The 21,498-nt window shown below is 38.9% G+C and overlaps 2 protein-coding genes across 7 annotated transcripts in view; one reads left to right on the forward strand and one right to left on the reverse strand.

Moving 5' to 3' along the window:
• CDC40 (cell division cycle 40) overlaps nt 1-6,185 on the reverse strand; it is a 48,094-nt gene extending 41,909 nt beyond the window's left edge. Inside the window, exon 1 of the mRNA XM_019967220.2 lies at nt 5,965-6,185. Coding sequence (XP_019822779.1) covers nt 5,965-6,153 — 189 coding nt within the window. The 5' untranslated portion in view covers nt 6,154-6,185. The remainder of the gene's footprint in view (nt 1-5,964) is intronic.
• WASF1 (WASP family member 1) overlaps nt 1-21,498 on the forward strand; it is a 128,195-nt gene that overhangs the window by 50,675 nt on the left and 56,022 nt on the right. Inside the window, exon 1 of one of the 6 annotated variants that reach the window (XM_070795975.1) lies at nt 6,665-7,180. The exons of 1 other annotated variant lie outside the window; for it this stretch is intronic. The gene's annotated coding sequence lies outside the window, so the exon portion shown is untranslated. Of the gene's footprint in view, nt 1-6,664; nt 7,181-21,498 lie in introns of those variants that run through there. 4 more of the 6 variants (XM_070795978.1, XM_070795974.1, XM_070795979.1 and 1 more) reach the window with 4 other exon arrangements.

Below are 21,498 nucleotides of genomic sequence, written 5' to 3' on the forward strand. Positions count from 1 at the left end.
TGGGCCAAGTCTAGCCCACAGTCTGTTTCTGTATCAACAAGCTAAGTAAATGTAAGATACTTACATTTTAAAGGGTTGTTTTAAAAAAGAAAGATGGAAAGACAGTAAGATGTGACAAAGACTGTATGTGGCTAGCATGTTATATGCGAGTCATTCAGTTGTGTCCAACTCTTTGCGACCCCATGGACTACAGCCCACCAGGCTGGAATTTGCCAAGCCCACCTGGAATTCTCCAGGCAAGAATACTGGAGTGGGTAGCCATTCCCTTTTCCAGGGGATCTTCCTGACCCAAGGACTGAACCCAAGTCTCCTGAATCACAGACGAGTTCTTTAACATCTGAACCAACAGGGAAGCTCAGTGGCCAGCAAAGCCCAAAATATTTACTATCTGGCCCTTAACCAATCCTTGGCCTAGTATATGGTCAGTTTTTAAAAAATGTTTTATTAGTGCTTAAAACAATTTTCTACATTGAATGCTATGTCCTTTATACCCTTTAGATACAGTTTCCTAATTTTGTTGTTTGAATTTTCTATATCATTACTGATTTTGTTTTGCTTATCCTATCAATTATTGAAAGAGGTATATTAAAATCTTCTGCTATAATTGTAAACTTGTCAATTTCTCTCATAGTTATAAAAATTTTTGCTTTAATATTTTGAGCTTTCTACATTATTGTGTGCTAAATTGCTTCAGTCATGTTTGACTCTTTGAGACCCTATGGACTGTAGACTGCCAGGCCCCTCTGTCCATGGGATTCTCCAGGCAAAAATACTGGAGTGGGTTGCCATGCCCTCCTCCAGGGGATCTTCCCAACCCAGGAATCGAACACGTCTCTTATGTTTCCTGCATTGGTAGGCGGGTTCTTCACTAGTGCTACCATTAGATGCACATAAATTTAAAATTGTTATATACCCCTTTGTGAATTCAGCCTTGAATCATTATGAAGTGATCCTTTTTCCATTTAAGTCTATTTTATTGACCCTAATACAACCAATACCATTTTCTTTTGCTTGGAATTTGCCTGATATACCATTATGAAAGTAGTAAGTCAAAAAATTAAATAATGGAAAAAAAAAACCTCCACAATTTATTATTATACTAGCATAAAACTAAGATGCACCTAGAAATGTCTGTGGGGATTCCTAGGTGGTGCAGTGGTAAAGAATCCACCTGCCAATGCAAGAGATGCATGCAGTACAGGTTCAATCCCTGGGTCAGGAAGATCCCCTGGAGTAGGAAACAGCAACCCACTGTTCCACAGAGGAGCCTGATGGGCTACAGTCCACGGGGTCACCAAGAGTTGGACACCACTGAGTGACTGAGCACACACACAGAAATCTCTGCAACAAAACTGTTCAAGATATTGATGCAGGAAATTATACACTTTCAAAGAAATTAAAAATCTAAAGAAGACCTAAATGAATGAATAGATAGAACACTGTCTTCAAACTGATCTATCATTCAATTCAATCTCAAACAATATCCCACTTGGATGTTAGCAGAACTTACAAGTTAATTATAAATCATATGTAGAATTACAGGGGACAAGAAAAGCCAAGACATTCTTGAATAACAAAAAATGGATAGAGGTGAGGGGGTAGAACAACCTACAAAGATCAAAGCCATATTATTAAAAATATTCATACCATACACAAAACTTAATTCCGTGGATTTATGGCTTAAATGTAAAAGCAAAAATATAGTGCTTTCGAAAGACAAAATAGGAGCATATTTTTATGGCTTTGGTAAAAGAATTTATCCAACAAGGAAAATCTGTGGCTTATTATTTCTCCATAACAAGACACAAATTTGCAACATACATAATTAACACAGGATAATATCCAGAATATATAAAGATCTCCTACACATTAGAAGGAAAAGACAACCCAATAGTAACTTCAAAAATAAAAACACTAATAAGATATATGAACTCTCATTAGTGTTCAGTGATATGGATTAAAAAACATTGCATAAGTTCATACTTTGCCAAAATGTTTACTATTAGTCACAACTTGACAATTACAGATGAATGTATTTGTATGCGTCACATCTTTCCCCTGGATATTTTTCCACCATTAAATTTACTAGGTATAAGCTTTTCAAAATAAAGCTTATTAACAAACAAGTGATCATCAATATCCCTTACTCTCAGACACTAGAGCACTGGGGCGGTTTAGCCCCAGCCCTATCTCTGATGGACCTCTGATACTTTATTCAATCTTTTCTCCTGGATTATTTTACTTGTAACATGAAGTGATTGAACTGAGTTCTACAGATGTCCCCACACTCCCACCCGTTCGGTATACATTGAATCTCAATGTTCGTACTTTTTCAAGACTTTGTTTTCCACTTATTCTTTCATTCCTTTACTCACCTTCTCTCTCTCTCATAACTTTGTATATGAGGCATTGAAAACATGAAAACAAATATACACAACAACCTCAGGTCTCTAGGGTCTGGTCCAGAGGAAAAAAAAAATTAACAAATCACAGCAATGTGGCAAATGCTGTATATACAACTGAAGTGTGGGAAGGGGGTTGAGGTAGACGGAAGAGGAAACATGCGCTGAGACTGAACAACAGCAGAGTTTTGGGGGGTGGGAAAGAAGGGAGGCATGAGGCAAGGGATTTCCAGGCACAGAGGCTGCTGCTGCTGCTAAGTCGCTTCAGTTGTGTCCGACTCTGTGCGACCCCAGAGACGGCAGCCCACCAGGCTCCCGTCCCTGGGATTCTCCAGGCAAGGCACAGAAGCTAGTGTGAGCAAAATCTTGAGGGGGATAAAAGAAAATAGGTTTGAGGGCTTTGTGGAGAGGTCATCATGGGAGAATGGCAGGCCTCATATGTTATTAATACATAAGGAACTTAGAAATTACTGGGCAGGCAATAGAGTGTCTTTGGCAAGGAAGTGATATGATAACACTGGAATTTAGAAACTCATTCTGAGCGCATTGTGAAGTGAAACTCGGGATATGGAGCTGGGAGACAAGAAAGAAGGAAGTAGAAAGTCCAGTTAGAAAGTTATTATAATTGTCTTGAAGAAAAATTATAAAATTATAAGAATCTGAACAGTGGTAGCAGAAAAGGAAAAAGAGATGTGATAAATAACATAGGCACTATTGAGTAATGGTTCCTATTCATTACCAGGACCTATTACCCAATAGTAGGAATTCAGAGAGAAAGAAAAGTCAAGAATGACACTTGAGAGAAGTGAGGAAGATATAAAGTAGGCTGCATCAGTAAAAATAGAGAAGTAGAAATTGATTTGAGAGACATTAATGAAACAGACATGTTAGAACCATTTGATTGATGAGCTTCAGGGGCTGAGGAAGAAGGAAAAGGAAGACCTCTCTGTTCTAATATGTAGGTTATAGAATCATTAATTCAAATGGGAAAAACAGGTAAAGCAGATCCTGAGGCAAAGAAAATGCTTATATTTTAACACATTGGATTGGAGGTGACTGTGAGCCATCCTGGGAGAGAGGTTAATAGTTCTGAAGCTAGCAAGGAGTTTAGAATGGATAAAGATAGTGTGCCTGGCACATGACTTATGAGATAATTACTAATGTTATCTCCTACTTTACAGATGAGAAAAAAGTTAGACATGGAACACTTAAATAATTTATCCAAGGTCACAATTCGGGTAACTCATGGAGGTAAGATTTGAATTCTGGCAGTCTTGATACCAGAGTCTGTGCGAACCATTTCAGTATTCACCTGTGAGTCATCAGAAGTACTGCAGGTTGAAGGCCTGGAGAGTATGAGGGATGCAAAACGGACTAAGAGTCTCAGGAAACATCAATATTGAAAGGGAGGGCAAAAGAACAGGAAAGAGAAGGCTGAGAATAGACCCATGGAAGCCAGAGGGAGAGAAAGTTTCCAAGAACTATTTAATACTGTCACTTGATGCACATAATCAAGACAACAGAACTTGACAACTGGAAGCCCAGTGACATTACTCAGAGAGAGTAAGTTTCCCAAGAGGCTAGGGCAAGGCTGCATTGAGTTGAGGAGAAAGTGAGATAAAGTGGGAGAGCTCCAAAAAGCTGAGTTTCGAGAAGAATGAAGACTCAGGAGGCTGTTGGAGGACTCTAAGTTTGAGGTGTTTGTTTTGTTATAAAAATAGAAGGATTCTAAGTATTCTTTCATACTTGATGTCTCTTTAAAAAGTAAAATCCACAAATAGCTCACTAAAAACCTGTAAGAGACTTAAGTTATAGCACCTGACTTGGGAACATCATAATTAGAAAGAAGTTTTTGCACACTGCCTCCCCTCACCACATCCTGAGCTCCTCATCCACCCCCATTAGGCTCTACTGGACCAGTACTACCAACTGGTAGATACTCTACTCCAGCTCCAGACACAGACACGTTTCCTCAGTTCTTCAAAGACATTCATCTCGTTGTCATCTCAAGGTTTGCTACCTCCTTTTGCTGGGAAACACTTGCCTTATTGTGCACTTGGCTGCTGCTGCTGCTAAGTCACTTCAGTCGTGTCCGACTCTGCGTAACCCCATAGACAGCAGCCCACCAGGCTCCGCCATCCCTGGAATTCTCCAGGCAAGAACACTGGAGGGGGTTGCCATTTCCTTCTCCAATGCATGAAAGTGAAAAGTGAAAGTGAAGTAGCTCAATCCTGTCTGACCCTCAGGGACCCCATGGACTGCAGCCTTCCAGGCTCCTCCGTCCATGGGATTTTCCAGGCAAGAGTACGGGAGTGGGGTGCCATTGCCTTCTCTGCCAATTGGCTGGCTGTTTCCTATTCCTCAAAGCCACTTTTTCAAGAAGACTTCCCTAAACAATCTAGAGAAGTCAGGCTCCTACCTTATTCTCTATTACAGAACTCTATTTCATGGAGTTCTGTTTTTCTCCTTCACTCTGTAACCACTTCATTTGTTCACATTTTACTGGCTGCCTTTTCCACGAAAACTAACACATCAAGGTATCAAAGATGTCTGGCTTATTGGCCTCTGTGTCTTCAGCTCTTAGAACAGTTCCTGGGAAGTAACATGTGTTCAATAAACACTTGTTAAAGGAACTATATAACCCAATTTCTTCCTCTATCACCTTCCTCAGTTGGGAACATGCACACTATTTCTTAAATTCAAGGTCTTTTCTCACTGCCTTGCCTTATATATGCACTTTTATTAGACACCAAGCTTTATTTAGTCACAATAATCCTCTTATGTATGTAGGTGCTTTAAAAATTATACCTCCGTTGTACAGTCTCAGGTGAGGAGACTGAGGAGGCTGTCTAACTTGTCCAAGTTCAAACAAGTGGTGGAGCCGGGATCAGATTCTAGTTCTGACTTCAAAAACAAAACAAAGCCAGGCCGCTGCTCATTTAAAGCGAGGGCACACACGCTACTCTGGGAAGTTCTGATTTAGGTTTGTTTATGTTGTTACACCCGGAGAAGGCAATGGCACCCCACTCCAGTACTCTTGCCTGGAAAATCCCATGGACGGAGGAGCCTGGTGGGCTGCAGTCCATGGGGTCGCTAAGAGTCGGACACGACTGAGCGACTTCACTTTCACTTTTCACTTTCATGCATTGGAGAAGGAAATGGCAACCCACTCCAGTGTTCTTGCCTGGAGAATCCCAGGGACGGGGGAGCCTGGTGGGCTGCCGTCTCTGGAGTCGCACAGAGTCGGACACGACTGAAGCGACTTAGCAGCAGCAGCAGCAACATGTTGTTACACCTACTCTAACCAGGGCACATCCTAATCCAGAAATTCAAATTTCACCCCCTCTTCCCGACTACGGGAGCCAAGAGCAGGGAGTGGAGGACTGTTTCGAACTTCCAATTCCCAGCTTCTCCCGAGAAAGACCTACAGAGGGAGTGGAATCCAAGCGATAGCCAGCTGTCAGGACCGAGGAACAGGTAACCGGGGTTCTAACAAGTGACTGTCGGATTTTGGAGGAGAAACCGACAGTTCCCGCAGCGCACCAGTGGCCAAAGCGCTTACCTTAACTGCCACCTCCGGAGCGGAGTCCACTGCCACTGCCAGAGAGGGCTTATCCGAAGACGATTTAGTTAAGTGCATGAGGGAATCCGCGGCTGGCAAGGAACACCGCCCGCCCTCACTGTCCGAGTCCGATTCGGACCCTGAACCCGAACCATAAGAAGCAGCGAGAGCTGCAATCGCAGCCGACATGACGGCAACAGATAATCTGTGAAGACCAGGCCCTGGCGGAAGAAGGAGCAGCTTTAGGTCCTGACAGATTGCAGTAATAGACATTATTTAGTTCCTCTCCTAAGAAACCATTTATATTTTAAAACAATCAACACAGTCGATAAACTAGTATTAGAATAAGTGCAGTGGAACTCGAGATTTGGAAATATCTACCTAGGGAAACAGAGACTATTATAACAGCTTACAACTTTCGGGACCTATGTGACTAGATTAAAGACTACGAGTTCCGAAATACCTTGAGGCCGCCAAGTGCTACACTCCCGGCGTGCAGCGCGGCGGGAAGTGGAAGAAGCACCATGGGGATTGTAGTTTGGAGCGAGGGGCGGGGCGGGGCAGGCAGGCCCCTCTTTGACCCCGCCCCTGAATGGTTGGTTCATTCAATTGGCTATCATCTTCCCTCATTCCCCGGCCAAGCACTGTTCTCACCGTCCCCCTCCCCCAAACTGAGGATTGGGCAATACCATATAAGCCTCAGGAAAGGGGGGGGAAGAGCGATATTCATCCCCACTGATGGGTGAGTGGGTGGGGGCTGAGTTTCCCACCACAGCTGCACCTGGGCACTGAGAGCTGAAGAGGAAAGTGAGAATCTTAAGTGGGAAGACGTTGACTGACGGGGAATAGCTCCTGGTGGGAAAGATGGGGGATTAGGTGGCGAGAGTCCAGCGGTCCCCCCCCTGCTTCAGGCGCGGGTCTCCGCGTCCGGTTGTGGAGCGTCGCGAACGAGGAGGGGGCGGGTGGGGGGCGGCGGCGGCGGCGACTCACGGTGTTGTTCGCTCGCGCGTCGAGCACACGGTGGGTCCGGTGACTGGCGGACGTCGCAGGCGGCGTTCCCCGTGGCCCGGTTCCTCGACCACTGCCCACAGCGGGTTCCACCCGGGAGACTGACGCTCCTGGAGGCTCTAGGTGGAGTCCCGGGAGCTGAGGGGGACAGGCAGCCGCCGCCGAAGCATGAAGAAGGGGTAAGGCAAGAGCCCCTCAAGATTTCTCGGTGAGCGCGAGTCTCTGAGGAATTGTTTATCAGGGGGTCAGGGTACCGGGAGAGGAACTCTCCCCCACTGGCCAAGAACGGAGAGAGGTGCGCTTGGAGCGCTAGCCAGCCAAAGGTTGTGGGGATGGGCGCGCCTCCCCCGCGACGGCCCCCACCCCCATTCGCGGGTTTCCAGAGCTCCGGCCGCCCACCCGCCAGCGGAGCTGTGGACCTAGGGACCCGGCGGCCGGAGGGCGCGCCTGGTTCTCGGTTGCGGGGACCGCCTCGAGGCTGCTCTAGGCGGGGAGACTGCGGGTCTCACCTGAGGTGCCACCGCCTGAGCGCCCCTGCCCCCGCGACCCGCCTCTGTGCCTGCTCGCTCCGGGGGAGCCTGCGGCACCGGGTGCTGGAGAAGCCAGGCTCGAGCTACGTGCCCGAGGCTCCGTAAAGCCAGCTGGTGCGTTTGCGTGTTTGAGCCGCGAGTCTGTGTCTCTAAAGACACAACATAACGGTAAAGCGAGTGCGGGGATCCCTTTCTTCGCTGGAAGAGGATGCGAAGCGGGCTGTCGTCTCCGACGCCTCCTCTGGGGAGAGGGGGGCCTTGGGCAGAGTTAGGGAGCTGCTCACCCAGCTCCGACGTCGGCGGGACTCGCCCATTGTGCCACCCGGATAATTATTCAACTCTGCAGCATCCATTGCACCTTTTCCCATTTTTCTTTTCCCCTTGCTATAGCATGCCCCCTAGCTTCGGTACCCTGACGCCTTCTGTTGCACTTGCGGATGATGAACTGGAATAATGGCAAAAAGAAAGCACATCTGACCTGAGCATTCACAACCTATCTTATAGCCGATTTATTAAAGAATCCCCAACTAGACTAGATACTTGAACACGATTCAGTTTGATTCTCTCGTTTTCTATGCAAAGTGTGCCTAGGTTTATATTTTAATTTTTTTTTTTTTTTTTTGGTGTTATATCCACGTGTTAGCTAAGTCTTGTTTCTGTCCAGGAATTGATGTATTGGTTTATTGGTTATGCAACCCATCTAATGTTCTTTAATTTGTATAGGAGATAACTTTCATTTTCCTAATTGTTGATAGCACTATATCATAGTTACGGACACAGTTTGTCTTTCGAACTCTCAGGAACTGTTTTTTTCCCCCTTATGCTCTAAGTTTCTGTTAGGAAAAGTGTTTTTCTTTACTGTCCAATATTTGGTACCAAATTTCTCAAGTTTTGAATAAGGAAAGTTTTGTATATCTTTGTTTTTCAGTAATGGAATATTTGATTGCTAATCCTAGGCTTCGGTTGAATGAAAGGAAGCATTTAGTATTTAAGATGGGGTTTTAACTGAAATAACGATACATTTCCTAAATTTATCTAATTTTACTTTTTATTCTCCCTTTGCAATGTCATGTATTTAATTACTTGTCAGAGGATTTCTTCTCATTTTTTTTAACTTCTGTCTGCAAGGATGGGTAGGCTACAATTTTGCATGATCTACCTGAAAGATAAAATATTTTTTAGAAACGGAAGAAACAACTGTTGGTTATTTGATTATTATGCTAAAAACTGTTTACATCTCATTATTTAAAAATAAATGATTCGTTACCAAAAATAAGTGTTTTATTTTTCTTTTTTGTAATCCTCCCTTTCTAGCTTTTCTTATTTTAGATTGTTGGCATAACCCTCTTGGTAAAACGAATTTGCACATAGGCATTGCAGAGGCAGTTGTTTTAAGGTACAGTAATTGTTTTATGGCACTTGGAAGTGGCCCACGTATAACTTGATGATGTAGAATCAGTTGCTTGTTAGGAAATGACCATGCAGTTTATAAAATGGACACCTTGCCTTGGTTTCCTTATATGTAAATGGAAAAGTCCATTTATGCCACCAGCTGGTATGCATAAATTAAGTAAATATGTTTTCATGATGCTTTTAAATATTTTAAAATACTTATTCACATATTTTAGCTGGTGAATGGTGAAAATATTTCAGTGTAAAATACAGTGAAAAATGTCATTAGGATTTTCTGTGGCATGTTAGAATGGCTGATTTACATTGAATTTTGCTTTGAAACATGGCTCTAAATTGAATGTTTCTCATCCATCATATTTTTAATAATTGCAAATTTAAAAAGTAATAGTTAATACATATATGTAGTTTTCAGTATAGGTTTAGTTAATATTGATGAAAAGTTACATGATTTGGTAATAAAAAGTAGAGTATTGAATAAAGTTTGTGAAAAAGAAAATCTCCGGAAAACATTTAGACCTTTTTCATTGAAAAACTTGCAGAAGACACAATTCAAAATACGTTTTCAATTTGTAATACATTGATGTTTGTAGTGTAATGTAATACATTGACTTTGTAATACATTGAAAATACATTGATCATTTGTAAGGTATGATATGGAGCTACTTTATTCAGGTTTGTAAATAACCATATATATGTTCAGAGAGTGTATCAATATAATACCATATTTAATTACACATATCCCTTTATTGTCAGAATAAGGTATTGCCAAGTACTTGATTTTCATTATTACAATATCTAGTAGCTTTTGATTTCCTTTTTGGAGGGTTAATTCAATTAATTTTCATAGCAAAAACTGCTATTAAAGTATATTATTACTTTTACCAAAACAATACTTTTAATTACTTTGTGGTGAAATTTCATATAAATGATAAGACTATTCAAATATTTTTAAGGTTATTACTGTATAGTTTCCTTTTTAAGAATTAATTTTATGACGCTTTTAATGTTTCCTTAAATGACCAACTGAAATTCAGCTGTCATTATTACTTCATAAATACAGTTAACTCAAGATTTATCTAAGCTCAGGAGATGCCAACTCAGGAGATGCGGGCTGGATCCCTGGGTCGGGAAGATCCCCTGGAGAAGAAAATGGCAATCCACTGCAGTATTCTTGCCTGGGAAATCCCATGGACAGAGGAGCCTGGGGGCCTGCAGTCCATGGGGTCACAAAGAGTTGATTTGAACATGACTGAGTGACTAAACAACAACTGAAATTGCTAGCATAATCTTAGCAAATAGTATAGATTTAATTTTTGTTGGACTAATAAAATGAGAGAATGAAGAATATCCATTGATTTAGTGTACCATGTAGAAAAATTTTAAAAGATATATCAAATTTTCAATTCAGAAAGCATATAGCTTTATCTCAAGAGAAAAGAAAAAAAATGTATTGGGAAGTTCTTTGAACTTCACTTACCTATTCAGGTATAATTCCTTTACCTACACATTTTTTGAACTAGCATTAGAGATTGCATAATGTATACGTTGCCAACCTTTCATTTATGAGATGATAATTTCTTCTTACCTCTTATAGGTCACTTCATGAAAATGTACACTGAAGGTTTTTTTTTTTTTTAATTCCTAAATTATATGAGTATAGAAGTGTGTATGATTCTTTTTTACATACTTCATTTTTCCAGTAAAATATTAATAAAAAGATGTATATAGATTGTATCCTGTGGTAAATGTGCCCAAATACCTAATTTTAAGTGACCTTTAGTGTAGAGCTTTTGCTTCCCTGGTGGCTTAGAGGGTAAAGCATCTGCCTGCAGTGTGGGAGACCCAGATTCAATCCAAGACCTAGGTTCAATCCCTGGGTCGGGAACATCCCCTGGAGAAGGAAATACCCACTCCAGTATTCTTGCCTGAAAAACCCATGGACCGAGGAGCCTGGTAGGCTACAGTCCATGGGGTCACAAAGAGTTGGGACACGACTGAGCGGCTTCACTTCACTTGAAGAATTTTGTGTTTTTAGTCTGTCACACTTAGTTTATAATTTTGAATCTTTGTGTATTGGTAGTTTGTAACTTCCAATACAATTTATTATATTTTCAACTTGTAAAATGGTTTAGAACTTGGAACTTTCTCTGAAGCAAATTGCTTGGTGGTTAGATTTTCAGGCAACTCACCAAATTTAACCCATAATCAACTTGACTGATAGGAGTAGACTAATAATATTAGAGAGTTGTAAAGTTATGTTAATAATATTGAAAGTCCCTTTGATACTGTGTATAACAGTCTTTCTGTGGGAAAATCAGTATCTACCTTGAAATTCTAGGAATACATTTTTTTGTGTTAGATGTGACAGTTTTATTAGGAACTTGTCCTCTGACACTCATTGGACATGAAGAAGATCTTCCTCAGCGTTATATCATCTTGGGCAAGAGGTTAGAGTATGAGAAACTGGAAGGAGCTAGGATCGTCTTTGTAACGTTGAATAAGTAATTTTACCTCTTAAGGTCTTTGGTTTTCTCATTTATAAATTGAGAAGGTCGAGGTAGATGATCTCTGAGGTTCCTTTTGGTTACAAAGAAAATTCAAAGGTGTTTCGAAGCTAAGTGTAACCCTTTGTTCTGAGAGTTCATTTTCCCTTTCTAATGTCACTGCTTATATACTTTCTGTCAGAAAATTTATTCTTTCTGGATCTACTTCTGAAAAGATTATACTGTTAATCTTTTTCTCATATACCTATTCTTGGAAGCAAGACTTTTTAGATTTTTAAAGTTGTTAACGGCTGCTGTTTTGTTTGCGTTTGTTTTCATTTTTTTTTTAAACTCCCAGCACCACCAAGAAACAGAATTAAGGTGATTTTCTTTGCTTTCCTCTTTAGAGTTTTTTACTGACAGCCTATATGTGAGTCAAGGTATACTTTAATTATACTTTGGAGAAAGAGCATACCCAGTGTGTCTCCAGAGAAATTTTTTTAGAAGGCAAAATATTGAAATGAAGGTTGTGGAGTCGGTATATGAAGGTAAAGAGATGTCATACGGCTTGATAATAGAGTTGACAGATAATGTGTGGGGAGACGTGGGTTCAATCCTTGGATCAGGGCAATCCCCTGGAGAAGGAAATGGCAACCCACTCCAATATTCTTGTCTGGAGAATTCCATGGACAGAGGAGCTGGTTGGGCTACAGTCCACGGGGTTACAAAGGGTTAGACATGACTTAGTGATAAAACAACAACGACTCTGTATTTTTATTTGCTAAATGTGGCAGCCTTACCTTGGATGCTGTGATACTTTGGGCAGAACAAGAGTGTGGGTGTGGGGCTTCCCAGGTGGCACTGGTGGTAAAGAACTGCCTGTCAATGCAGGAAACCTAAGAGATGGGGGTTTGATCCCTAGGTTAGGAAGATCCCCAGGGGAGGGCTTGGCAGTCCACTCCAGTATTCTTGCCTGGAGAATCCCATGGACAGAGGAGCCTGGTGGGCTACAGTCCATAGGGTCACAAGGAGTTGGATGCGACTTAGCATGCATGCATGCGTGGTGTGTGGTTGGAGGCAGAGTGAGAAAATCGTCTTCCCTGAGGACAGAACAGTTTTGTTGTTGTTATTTTGGTTGGTTGCTTTGCTTTGCTCTGCTTCATTTCTGTGTTTCTAACACTTGTTCTTTAAGCTAAATGGATATTTGAGCTGATATAATTGGAACAGAAGAGCAGGTAACTAATTCTCTTAGGGAGGTGGTAAGATCAAGATGCTGTGAGAAAAGAGGTCATGAAACACAGCTCTGTTTTTCATATACACTGGAGTATTTTGTAGGTTTTTAATTAAGTTCTTATTTGGAGGTTAATAATATTTAAGAGTAACAGGTAATATGGTCTCCTGAGAGGAAAAGAAGTACCATTGCTTGCTTGCTCTATGTGCAAGCTACTGTATAGATAGTTAAATTTATTATCGTATTTATTTGATATCATAGTCTTATGAAGATTTTATGGAGGAAGAGGGTTAACTGAATTAAACAAGTTTATTCTGCTCAGTGGAAGCACAGGTTCTCTGGAAACCACTCTCTTCCCTTTCCCCAGTAAGTTACTACTGAAGCAGCCATTTTAGTAGCTTGATAGTAGTAATTCTGCTTGCCTACTACTACCTTCTACCCTGATTTCTGAGGGTAGTACGTAGTAGTAAATAAGGTATTGGTGATTGTCAAAATCACCACTAAATTTTGACAATTTAGTGGTGATTATCTCATGCTAAACCAGTTATTCATTTAACACGTAATTGTTGGGGGCCAACTAGGTGCTAGACACAGAGAATAAAGAGTAATACAGAGGTCTTGATTCTTTTGGAGTTAATAGTATGGTAAGAGTCAGAAAGTAAAAACATGCACATGTTTATTATTGGACTGGGATGAGTGCTATAAGGGACAAGAACAGGCAACCTAGTTACCTTGAGAATCAGGGACAACTTTGAGGAAAGATGGGTGGACATTAGCTATGTGAAAAAGGAAGAGAATGTAAAGAATACATGGAAAATGATTTTGAGATGGGAAAGAGCTTAGTAGGTTCAAGAAACCAAAAAAGGCCAGAGTTGTTAAAGCTGAGCAGGAGGGATTGTGGCTTGATAGGTGGTTGTGGAGGTAAACAGGAGCCTGATCATGCAAGGCTACAGAAGTTTTGGTTCAGTGAAAGTTATGGATTTTTATTGTAAGTGTATTGGGGAAGGCCATAAAGGATTTTAATAAGGGTAATCACTGAATCAAATCTGACTTTTAAAAAGATCACTGTGGCTTAGAGGGGGTCAAAGAGATCAGTCACAATTCTGCCCATTTTTGTACTTTATTGGTTTATTTCCAGACACTGCATTGAGCTGGGTATTCAGGTTTTCCTGGGTCCCAAGTGTCCAGAGAATGGAATAATTTGTTTTCTCTTCAGTGGCTGAAGCTGTAAGACACAGAACTGAGAAACTGTTACTGGCTTTGTTTCTTGCCAGGTGAAGTATTTAAGTAGGGGCATCTTGAAGAAAGAATAAGAAGCAAATACACAGAGTCCTGGCTGTGTTCAAGTGTCTTTGTCCATGGTCCTGAGATTGGGTTACAAAAGGCACCGTAATATCTCTGTAATAAGTCGTGCTTTTTACATAAACTGGTTGGAATGATATTTTTGGTACCTGGCAATCAACCAGTTGAATCCTCTCATGGATTTAGTAATTGGTACAAGGTCACAATGCTAGTAAAAATGGTAGAGGTGGAACTTGAACAGAGATTTCAAAGTCCCATTTTTTCCTATTGCCCTATGCTGTCAAGCCACCACTCCTTAAATTCGTGATTCTAAAGGGATTCTAAGGACGTGGGTGTTGAGTGTGATGACATCTGTTGGATGATGGCAGCAGTGCTTTATTTTGTTTGTTTGTCAATGGGACAGCTTCCTGACATTATTTTCTCTTAAGTAAGTTACTCAGGTCTACTCTAATAAGTTAATCTTTCTGTAACGATTAACTCATTAAAAAAAAAAAAAGGAAAAGCCTTGTGTGTCAGGAAGTGGATTAACTTATTTGATTCTTCTACTGAAAAACATGAAGTCTGTTATGTTTTCCTGTTAGACTACAAAAATAAGCTTTTTTGTTTTCCACTCCTTGATGAGACATATGTTGCATTGTATCTGGGTTTTTTGTTTGTTTTGATAAATTTTTGTAACATAAATGTGCTTTATCTCCAGATAAAGCTGGAGAATTTTAGAAAGGTTAAGCAAAATGGGAGGAATGGGAGAAGCATTTTATATTTTAGTTGAAGACTAGCACACATTTATTTTAAAAGCCAAAACAGAAGCTGTGTGTGATATATCATAATACATGGCTAGAAGACATTTTCAAAGAACACTCTTTTGGTTTCATTGGTTTTTCTCTGTTGATTTTCCTTTCTCAATTTCATTGATTTCTGCTCTGTGTGTTTTTTTTTTTTTTTAATTCTTCTGATTAATTTAGACTTATACTGCTTTTTCTAGTTTCCTAGAGTGGAAGCTGAGCTTATTGATTTTAGATCTTCTTTCCTAATATGTACATTCAGTGCTGTAAATTTCCCTTTAAACCTTGCTTGCGATAGATCCCACACATTTTGGCAAGTGATATTTTCATTTTCATTTACTTCAAAATACTCAAAAATTTATCTTAAGACTTCTTTGACCCATATGTTATTTAGAAGTGTGATGTTAAAATATTTGGGGATTTTCCAGCTGTCTTTATGGTATTACTTTCCAGTGTAATTCCATTGTGGTCTGAGTGTATGTGTTGTATGATTTTTGTTCTTTGAGGGAGAGGGAGGGTGTTTTACCGACCAGGATATGGTCTGTCTTGGTGAATGGTCTGTGTGAGCTTGAGAAGAATCTGTGTTCTGTGTTGTTGGGTGAAGTACTATGTAAATGTCAGTTACATCCAGTTGACTGATGAATCTGCTCAGTTCAACCCTATCCTTGTGAATTTTCTGCCTGTTGGATCTGTCAATTACTGATAGAGAGGTGTTCAAGTCTCTATAATAGTGAATTCATCTATTTCTCCTTGAAGTTCTATCAAATTTTGCCTCACATATTTTGGTACTCTGTTGTTAGATATATATTGATTGGCCAGAAAATTCCTTTGGTTTTTTAAGTAAAAATGGAAGACACGTTTTCCATTTTCACCAGTAACTTTATTGAACAACATTTTCACCATTTTGTTCCACTACCTTCTGCCATTTTCCAGGCAACTTCATAATTCCATCTTCCCAAAACTTTTTTATCTTTTTGAGCAAAGAACTGTTCCAGCTGCCTTTTACAGTCTTTCAGGCAATTGAAATTTTTTCTCTCAAGAGAATTTCGTAAAGACCAAAATGGACATCTGAAGGTGTGATGTCTGGTGAATATGGCAGAGGAATCAGAACTTCAGTCAAACTGTTAACAGTTTTTGCCTGGTCATCAAAGAAACATGCAGTCTTTCATTATCCTAATGGAATATAATGTATTTTCTGTTGAATAATTCTGGATGCTTTTCATCAGCTGCTGCTTTCAGTTGGTCTGACTAGGAGCATTACTTGTTGGAATTAATCATTTGGTTTTCAGAAAGAGCTCATAGTAGAGGACTCCTTTCCAATCCCACCATATACACAACAAAACAGCACCTTCTTTGGATGAAGACTAGCCTTTGGTGTGGTTGGTCATGGTTCATTTCGCTTGCTACACGATCTCTCCCATCACACATTATTGTCCAGTGTTCACTTTTCATCATCTGTCACAATTTGTTTTTTAAATCAAATTTTTTTTTTTTACATTTAAGTAGAAATGTGGAACTACTTGTCAGTATTTTTTTTCACTTATGTGGAACCCAAACATCAAATAATAACATAACCAAGCTGATGCTAATGATTTTTAGTGCTTGATCCAGATATTTTGAGTATGTTGGCTTTCTCCTTCATGGTATAATGTTGACTGTTTTCAGTTAATGTCTTGGTTTGATCGTTAACTTCAACTGGTCTACCTGACTGTGGAGCATCGTCCAGGGAGAGATCCTCAGCACCAACTTCGTAGATCACTTTTGACACATTTGATCAGTCACAGCACCTTCCCCATGCACTGTGAAAATATTTTTTCCATTTAAGTTTCATTTTACCTTTCTTGAAATAATAATCCTAAAGGAAATCAGTCCTGAATTTTCATTGGAAGGACTGATGCTGAAGCTCCAGTACTTTGGCCACCTGATGCGAAGAAGTGACTCATTTGAAAAGACCCTGATGCTGGGAAAGATTGAAGGCAGAAGGAGAAGGGGACGACAGAGGATGAGATGGTTGGATGGCATCATCAACTCAATGGACATGAGTTTGAGTAAACTCCGGGAGTTGGTGATGGACAAGGGAGTCCATGGGGTCACAAAGAGTCGGACACAACTGAGCGACTAAACTGAACTGACTGAAATAATAAAACATAACATGCTGAGAAGCTTGCTTTTTTCTTCCATATTCAATATTAAAATGGCTACACAAAAATTCACCTCTTTTGATAATTTTTTTTTAAATGCATGCTGATATGACAGCTAACTGTCAAATTATAAGCTAACAAATTATTTTGAATGAAGTTAAAGACAACTAACCAGCCACTAGGGCTGTCTTATAGGAAAAATTGAACGAAACTTTTGGCCAATCCAATACATTAAGGATTGTTATGTCTTCTTAGAGAATTTATACCCTTATCATTATATAATGCCCTTCTTTATCCTTGAGATACTCCCCTGCTTAGAAGTCTGCATTCTCTGAAATTCTGTGTCTTTATATTTAAAGTGAGTTTCTTGTAGACAACATTTGGTTGAGTCTTTTTTCTTGTTTATTATTCTTAGTGTATTCTGATATTCTCTTTTAATTGGTGTGTTTGAATCATTCGTGTTTAAAATATCTATTGATATAGTTGGATAACTACCATATCTGTAAATGTTTTGTATTCATTGTATTTGTTCTTTTAAAATATTTAGAATGTTGGAACTTTTGAAATATTTGACTAGTTTAAAAGAGCAGTGGAATAGATAAAAATTAGAATTGTTCTAAAATTTAAGACATAGATTGATTTAAAATAAAGATGTGTTATTAGCAGTCCCCTGAAGAAACAGAATGGTTACCCATGTGGCCAAATTGCTCTTGACTTAAAGGTGACACCAGTAATAACAGGGGCACCATTTTTTGAGCACCTGTTATGTGCTAGGCACTGTTCTAGGCATATGATGTAATTCTCACAACAACCCAGGGGAGAGATGTAATTCTCACTTATCAGATCAAAACTAAGGTTTGGGCATAGTCTGCAACAGTCTTTCACAATCGTAGCCACAATCTAACTGCCTGGTCTCTCATGCTTACTCCTGACTCAGGTATCCTCTAGATGTAGTGGAAAAATGGGATTATTTTGATTTAGTTGGTAGGTGGCAAAATTGGACATATGTGTTAGGGGTTGGTTCCAGAGTTCAAACCACTTGTGGAGTAAAAATCATGTACCAAATTATTGTACCATAAATACAAAGAGTTGAATGAAAATGGCTATGTCATATCCTTTTGATGAAAATCTAATTATTTTCCCAACAATTTGTACACAATTGAAAGTTTACTGAATTGTAGAGAAAAGAGTACTTTGCTTTAAGATGATCTCAAATGCTAAGTGATTTGGTGGTATTAGAAACAGAGAAGTCCAAAAAAAGGAGTAAATTTTCTTTGAGGAATGAGGAGTTAATAATGGTGAAATTGGTTTTGGATATATTGAAAATGAGTTAATAAGACATTGTGTTGCAGTCTGTCAGACAGATAGCATAGGTTTGAGTGTTTACAGGGATGTTAGGGTTGTTTATATCAGTAATTTAAAGGGATAGTTCAAAATCTGGACATAGATGGATTTATGAAGAAGAGAAAGTATAGAATGAACTAGGGCATAACAAAACTGTTGACTCATTATTTACAGAGTGGAAATTTAAAAGACAGCAGAGGATGCTGATGATGTGATCAGAGAAGATGTAATCATTATGAATATAATGGTATTCATATCAGAATATTATTCTGATATGACCCTTCAGTTGGGACCAGAGGATAAAGTAAGGCCTTGTGATCTGGGCAATTCTCTGTGGAACAGGGATCTGAAATGCTAGTGAGGTAGGAAGGGAAACAAAGCCAAAAGTATGTTGATGGTTTTGAAAATAGAGAAGAACTAAAGGATCACAGGGACTTGATAAGGACAAAGAAAGTTAATAGTGAGGAATTGGAGGGGTGAAATAGGATATTTCAGTCAGAAAGGAACATTTCACAGATGGAGATCTTAGAGGCAGAACTCTGAGAGTCTATATAGACACTGATGTGCTTAGTAGTAGAAGGGAAGGGGCCACTCCTCAGTCCTCAGGACTGGAAGCACTGATGTTTGAGCCCTCAAGAGAGAGAAGGTATATTTTAAGAAGCTTTGCTGTAAGTCTGTATGCCTCTAACCATTGCTCTGGGGTCAGCAGGCAGTGCATGCCACATCATTTGAGGTAGGAATCTTGGAGGGAGGAAAAGGATCATGCTTTACTTGTGAATGATCAATTATAAATATAGTTGTCTTCTTCTTTGCAAAAATAAGTGTTTTTTCTTTGTAATAGAAGCAGTCAACAATTGTTGGAGATCAGTGTTAATATAATTTTTATCATCAGTATAGTCATGGAAGTAAATGAAATAAAGATTGTCTCTTAATGGTTATGTATATAAAGGACTTAGTTTCATTGACATTAAAAAGAAGATTTAAGTTTCTATTTTGTAATTTTATGCTAAGTACAGAAAGATGACAGTAATGACCTGTCATCAGTTGAACATGAATTTTAATGTATATTTCTTGTAGTAGAGATGGATTTCTGAGTTCTCTAATTTGAAATTAATTAAATCTGCTCATTAAAAGTCTGCCTGTTATGTGAGAGGTCATATTAAGAGCAGAAACTGCTGGCTTAAATAATATTTACTCTAATATCCTTATGGAGTCTTTTTTAGGATAAAATGAGATAATTGTTATAAAAAAGTCTTCTGAAACAAGTCCAAATTAATGTAAGTTCTAACTGTTTTAGGCCCATATGGGACTAGGACCATGGATAAGGTCATAATTTACATTTTTAATGACATATTTAGTATGGTATTTAAATGTTTCTAATGTAATAAATGACTGGAATAAATAAAAAATATTTGTTTTGGTATTCATCAGTTTAGCTTTATTATTTTTAAGTAACTCCCTATACCAGTAATACTAGTAATGATTTACTGAAAATTAAGTAACTTCTTTTCAACTTTTTTTGTGTCTGTTTGAATCTGTTTTTCATCAGCACCTGCCTCCTCAAATGATAAAATTATCTATAATTGACCTTATTTGAGGATTATAGTGAGGCGGTCAAGTCCTTTAATTTAAGATATAGATGTATCTTACTTTAAGAACATTTAACATGAAACTGCTAATGGAGTGAATATAGATACAAATATGAAAAAAGGTCCGAGGACTGAGTCCTAGAGTACTCTTAAGATTTGGAAGTAGAGAAGTTGTGAAGGAGGCAGGAGGAAAGCCAGGAACTTGAGGTTTCCCGAAAGCCACAATAAGTAGTTTCAAGGAATGAACAACTATTAAGAGGTTTAGTGAAAAGAGACTTCAGAATTAACCGCTGGATACAGCAGATAATTGACCTTAGTCAGATGGTTTGCTACAATGCTGGAAATGAAAGCCCGAATAGGACAGATTTAAGTGAGAATTGCAGGAGAAAAATCAGAGAACTAATTCAAAGAATTTTGCCAAAAAGGAGAGCCAAGAAATCAGGAAGTGGGGGATTAAATGGCTAAAGGCAGAAATAGGACCGAGAGAAGTTTGTTTTTGTTGTTGCTGTTTTGTAAGATGGATGAAATTATAGCATGTCTCTATATTGATGACAGTGATCTAGTAGAGGGAAAACAGTGATGTAGAAGAAAGAGGGGATAATTAATCCCTACTGCTTAAATAAGATTTTGGAACTGGCCTGGAACTTTTGCCACCACGTGAAATGGTATCTGTGGAGAAATTTTTCACTTCAACATAGGCAGATTACAAATGACTAGTTACCCAATTCATCTGCTGTTTTATACTTGTAGATTACTTTTAGTGATGAGATGGAAATTGTTAAGGCTACATACTTAACAGTTTCCTATTGTGATAACTGCATTTATTTTCAAGTAAGGAATAGGATAGATAATAATATGCTAATAATAGCAGATCTCACTGATCTACTTGAGCTTGTCTGAATTTGCATTGTTTTAATCCATTAGTCTTAACGATTTTTTGCTTGCACATTTCCAGAAAGAAAATGTACTCTTTTACACATTGAAGTTGAGTAGTATAATGTTACTGTTGTAAGTTTAAATCATTTTCTTGTTAACAGGTAATAGCAAATAAGCATTTATAGCAGGATATGAGCATTAACTATATTGGAATAAATGGTTATTGCTATTTGACTAAATGAGTTTTTGAGAGCTATATCAGAATATAATTGATGTACAATTGGATAAGTTTTGACTTATGGATACGCTTTGAAATCATCATTACAATCAATATAATGACCCACACACACACAAACCAATTTTCTGTTCTTTGTTTGTAATTCCTGCATCCTGTCTTTCCTTACTCCTTCCATCAATCCCAATCCCTACCCTAAGCAAAACCACTAATCTGCTATCTGACATAATAGGTTGGTGTGTATTTTCTGAAACTTGATATGAATAGAATCATACAGTGTAGAGTCTTTTTTGTTTGGCTGCTTTCATTTAGTGTAATGACTTTAAAATTTATCTGTATTTTCATATCCATCATTAGTTCATTTTTTACTGAACACTATCCCATTTTATAAACATTGTTCCAGTGGATAACAGTTTGTTTTTTATTGGTCTGTTGGTGATCATTTGGGTTTCCAGGTTTTGATTATTACAAATACAGCTGCTGTGAGTTTTCAAAGAAAGTACCAAAGTGTCTTTCAAAGTGGTTATGTCATTTCATAGTATTTCTACAAGCAGAGTAGGAGTTTGGTTGCTCCACATTCTTGCCATTTTAGTTTTAGCC

This window comes from Bos indicus, chromosome 9 (genome assembly GCF_029378745.1).
Source record: "Bos indicus isolate NIAB-ARS_2022 breed Sahiwal x Tharparkar chromosome 9, NIAB-ARS_B.indTharparkar_mat_pri_1.0, whole genome shotgun sequence".
Classification (NCBI taxonomy): domain Eukaryota; kingdom Metazoa; phylum Chordata; class Mammalia; order Artiodactyla; family Bovidae; genus Bos; species Bos indicus.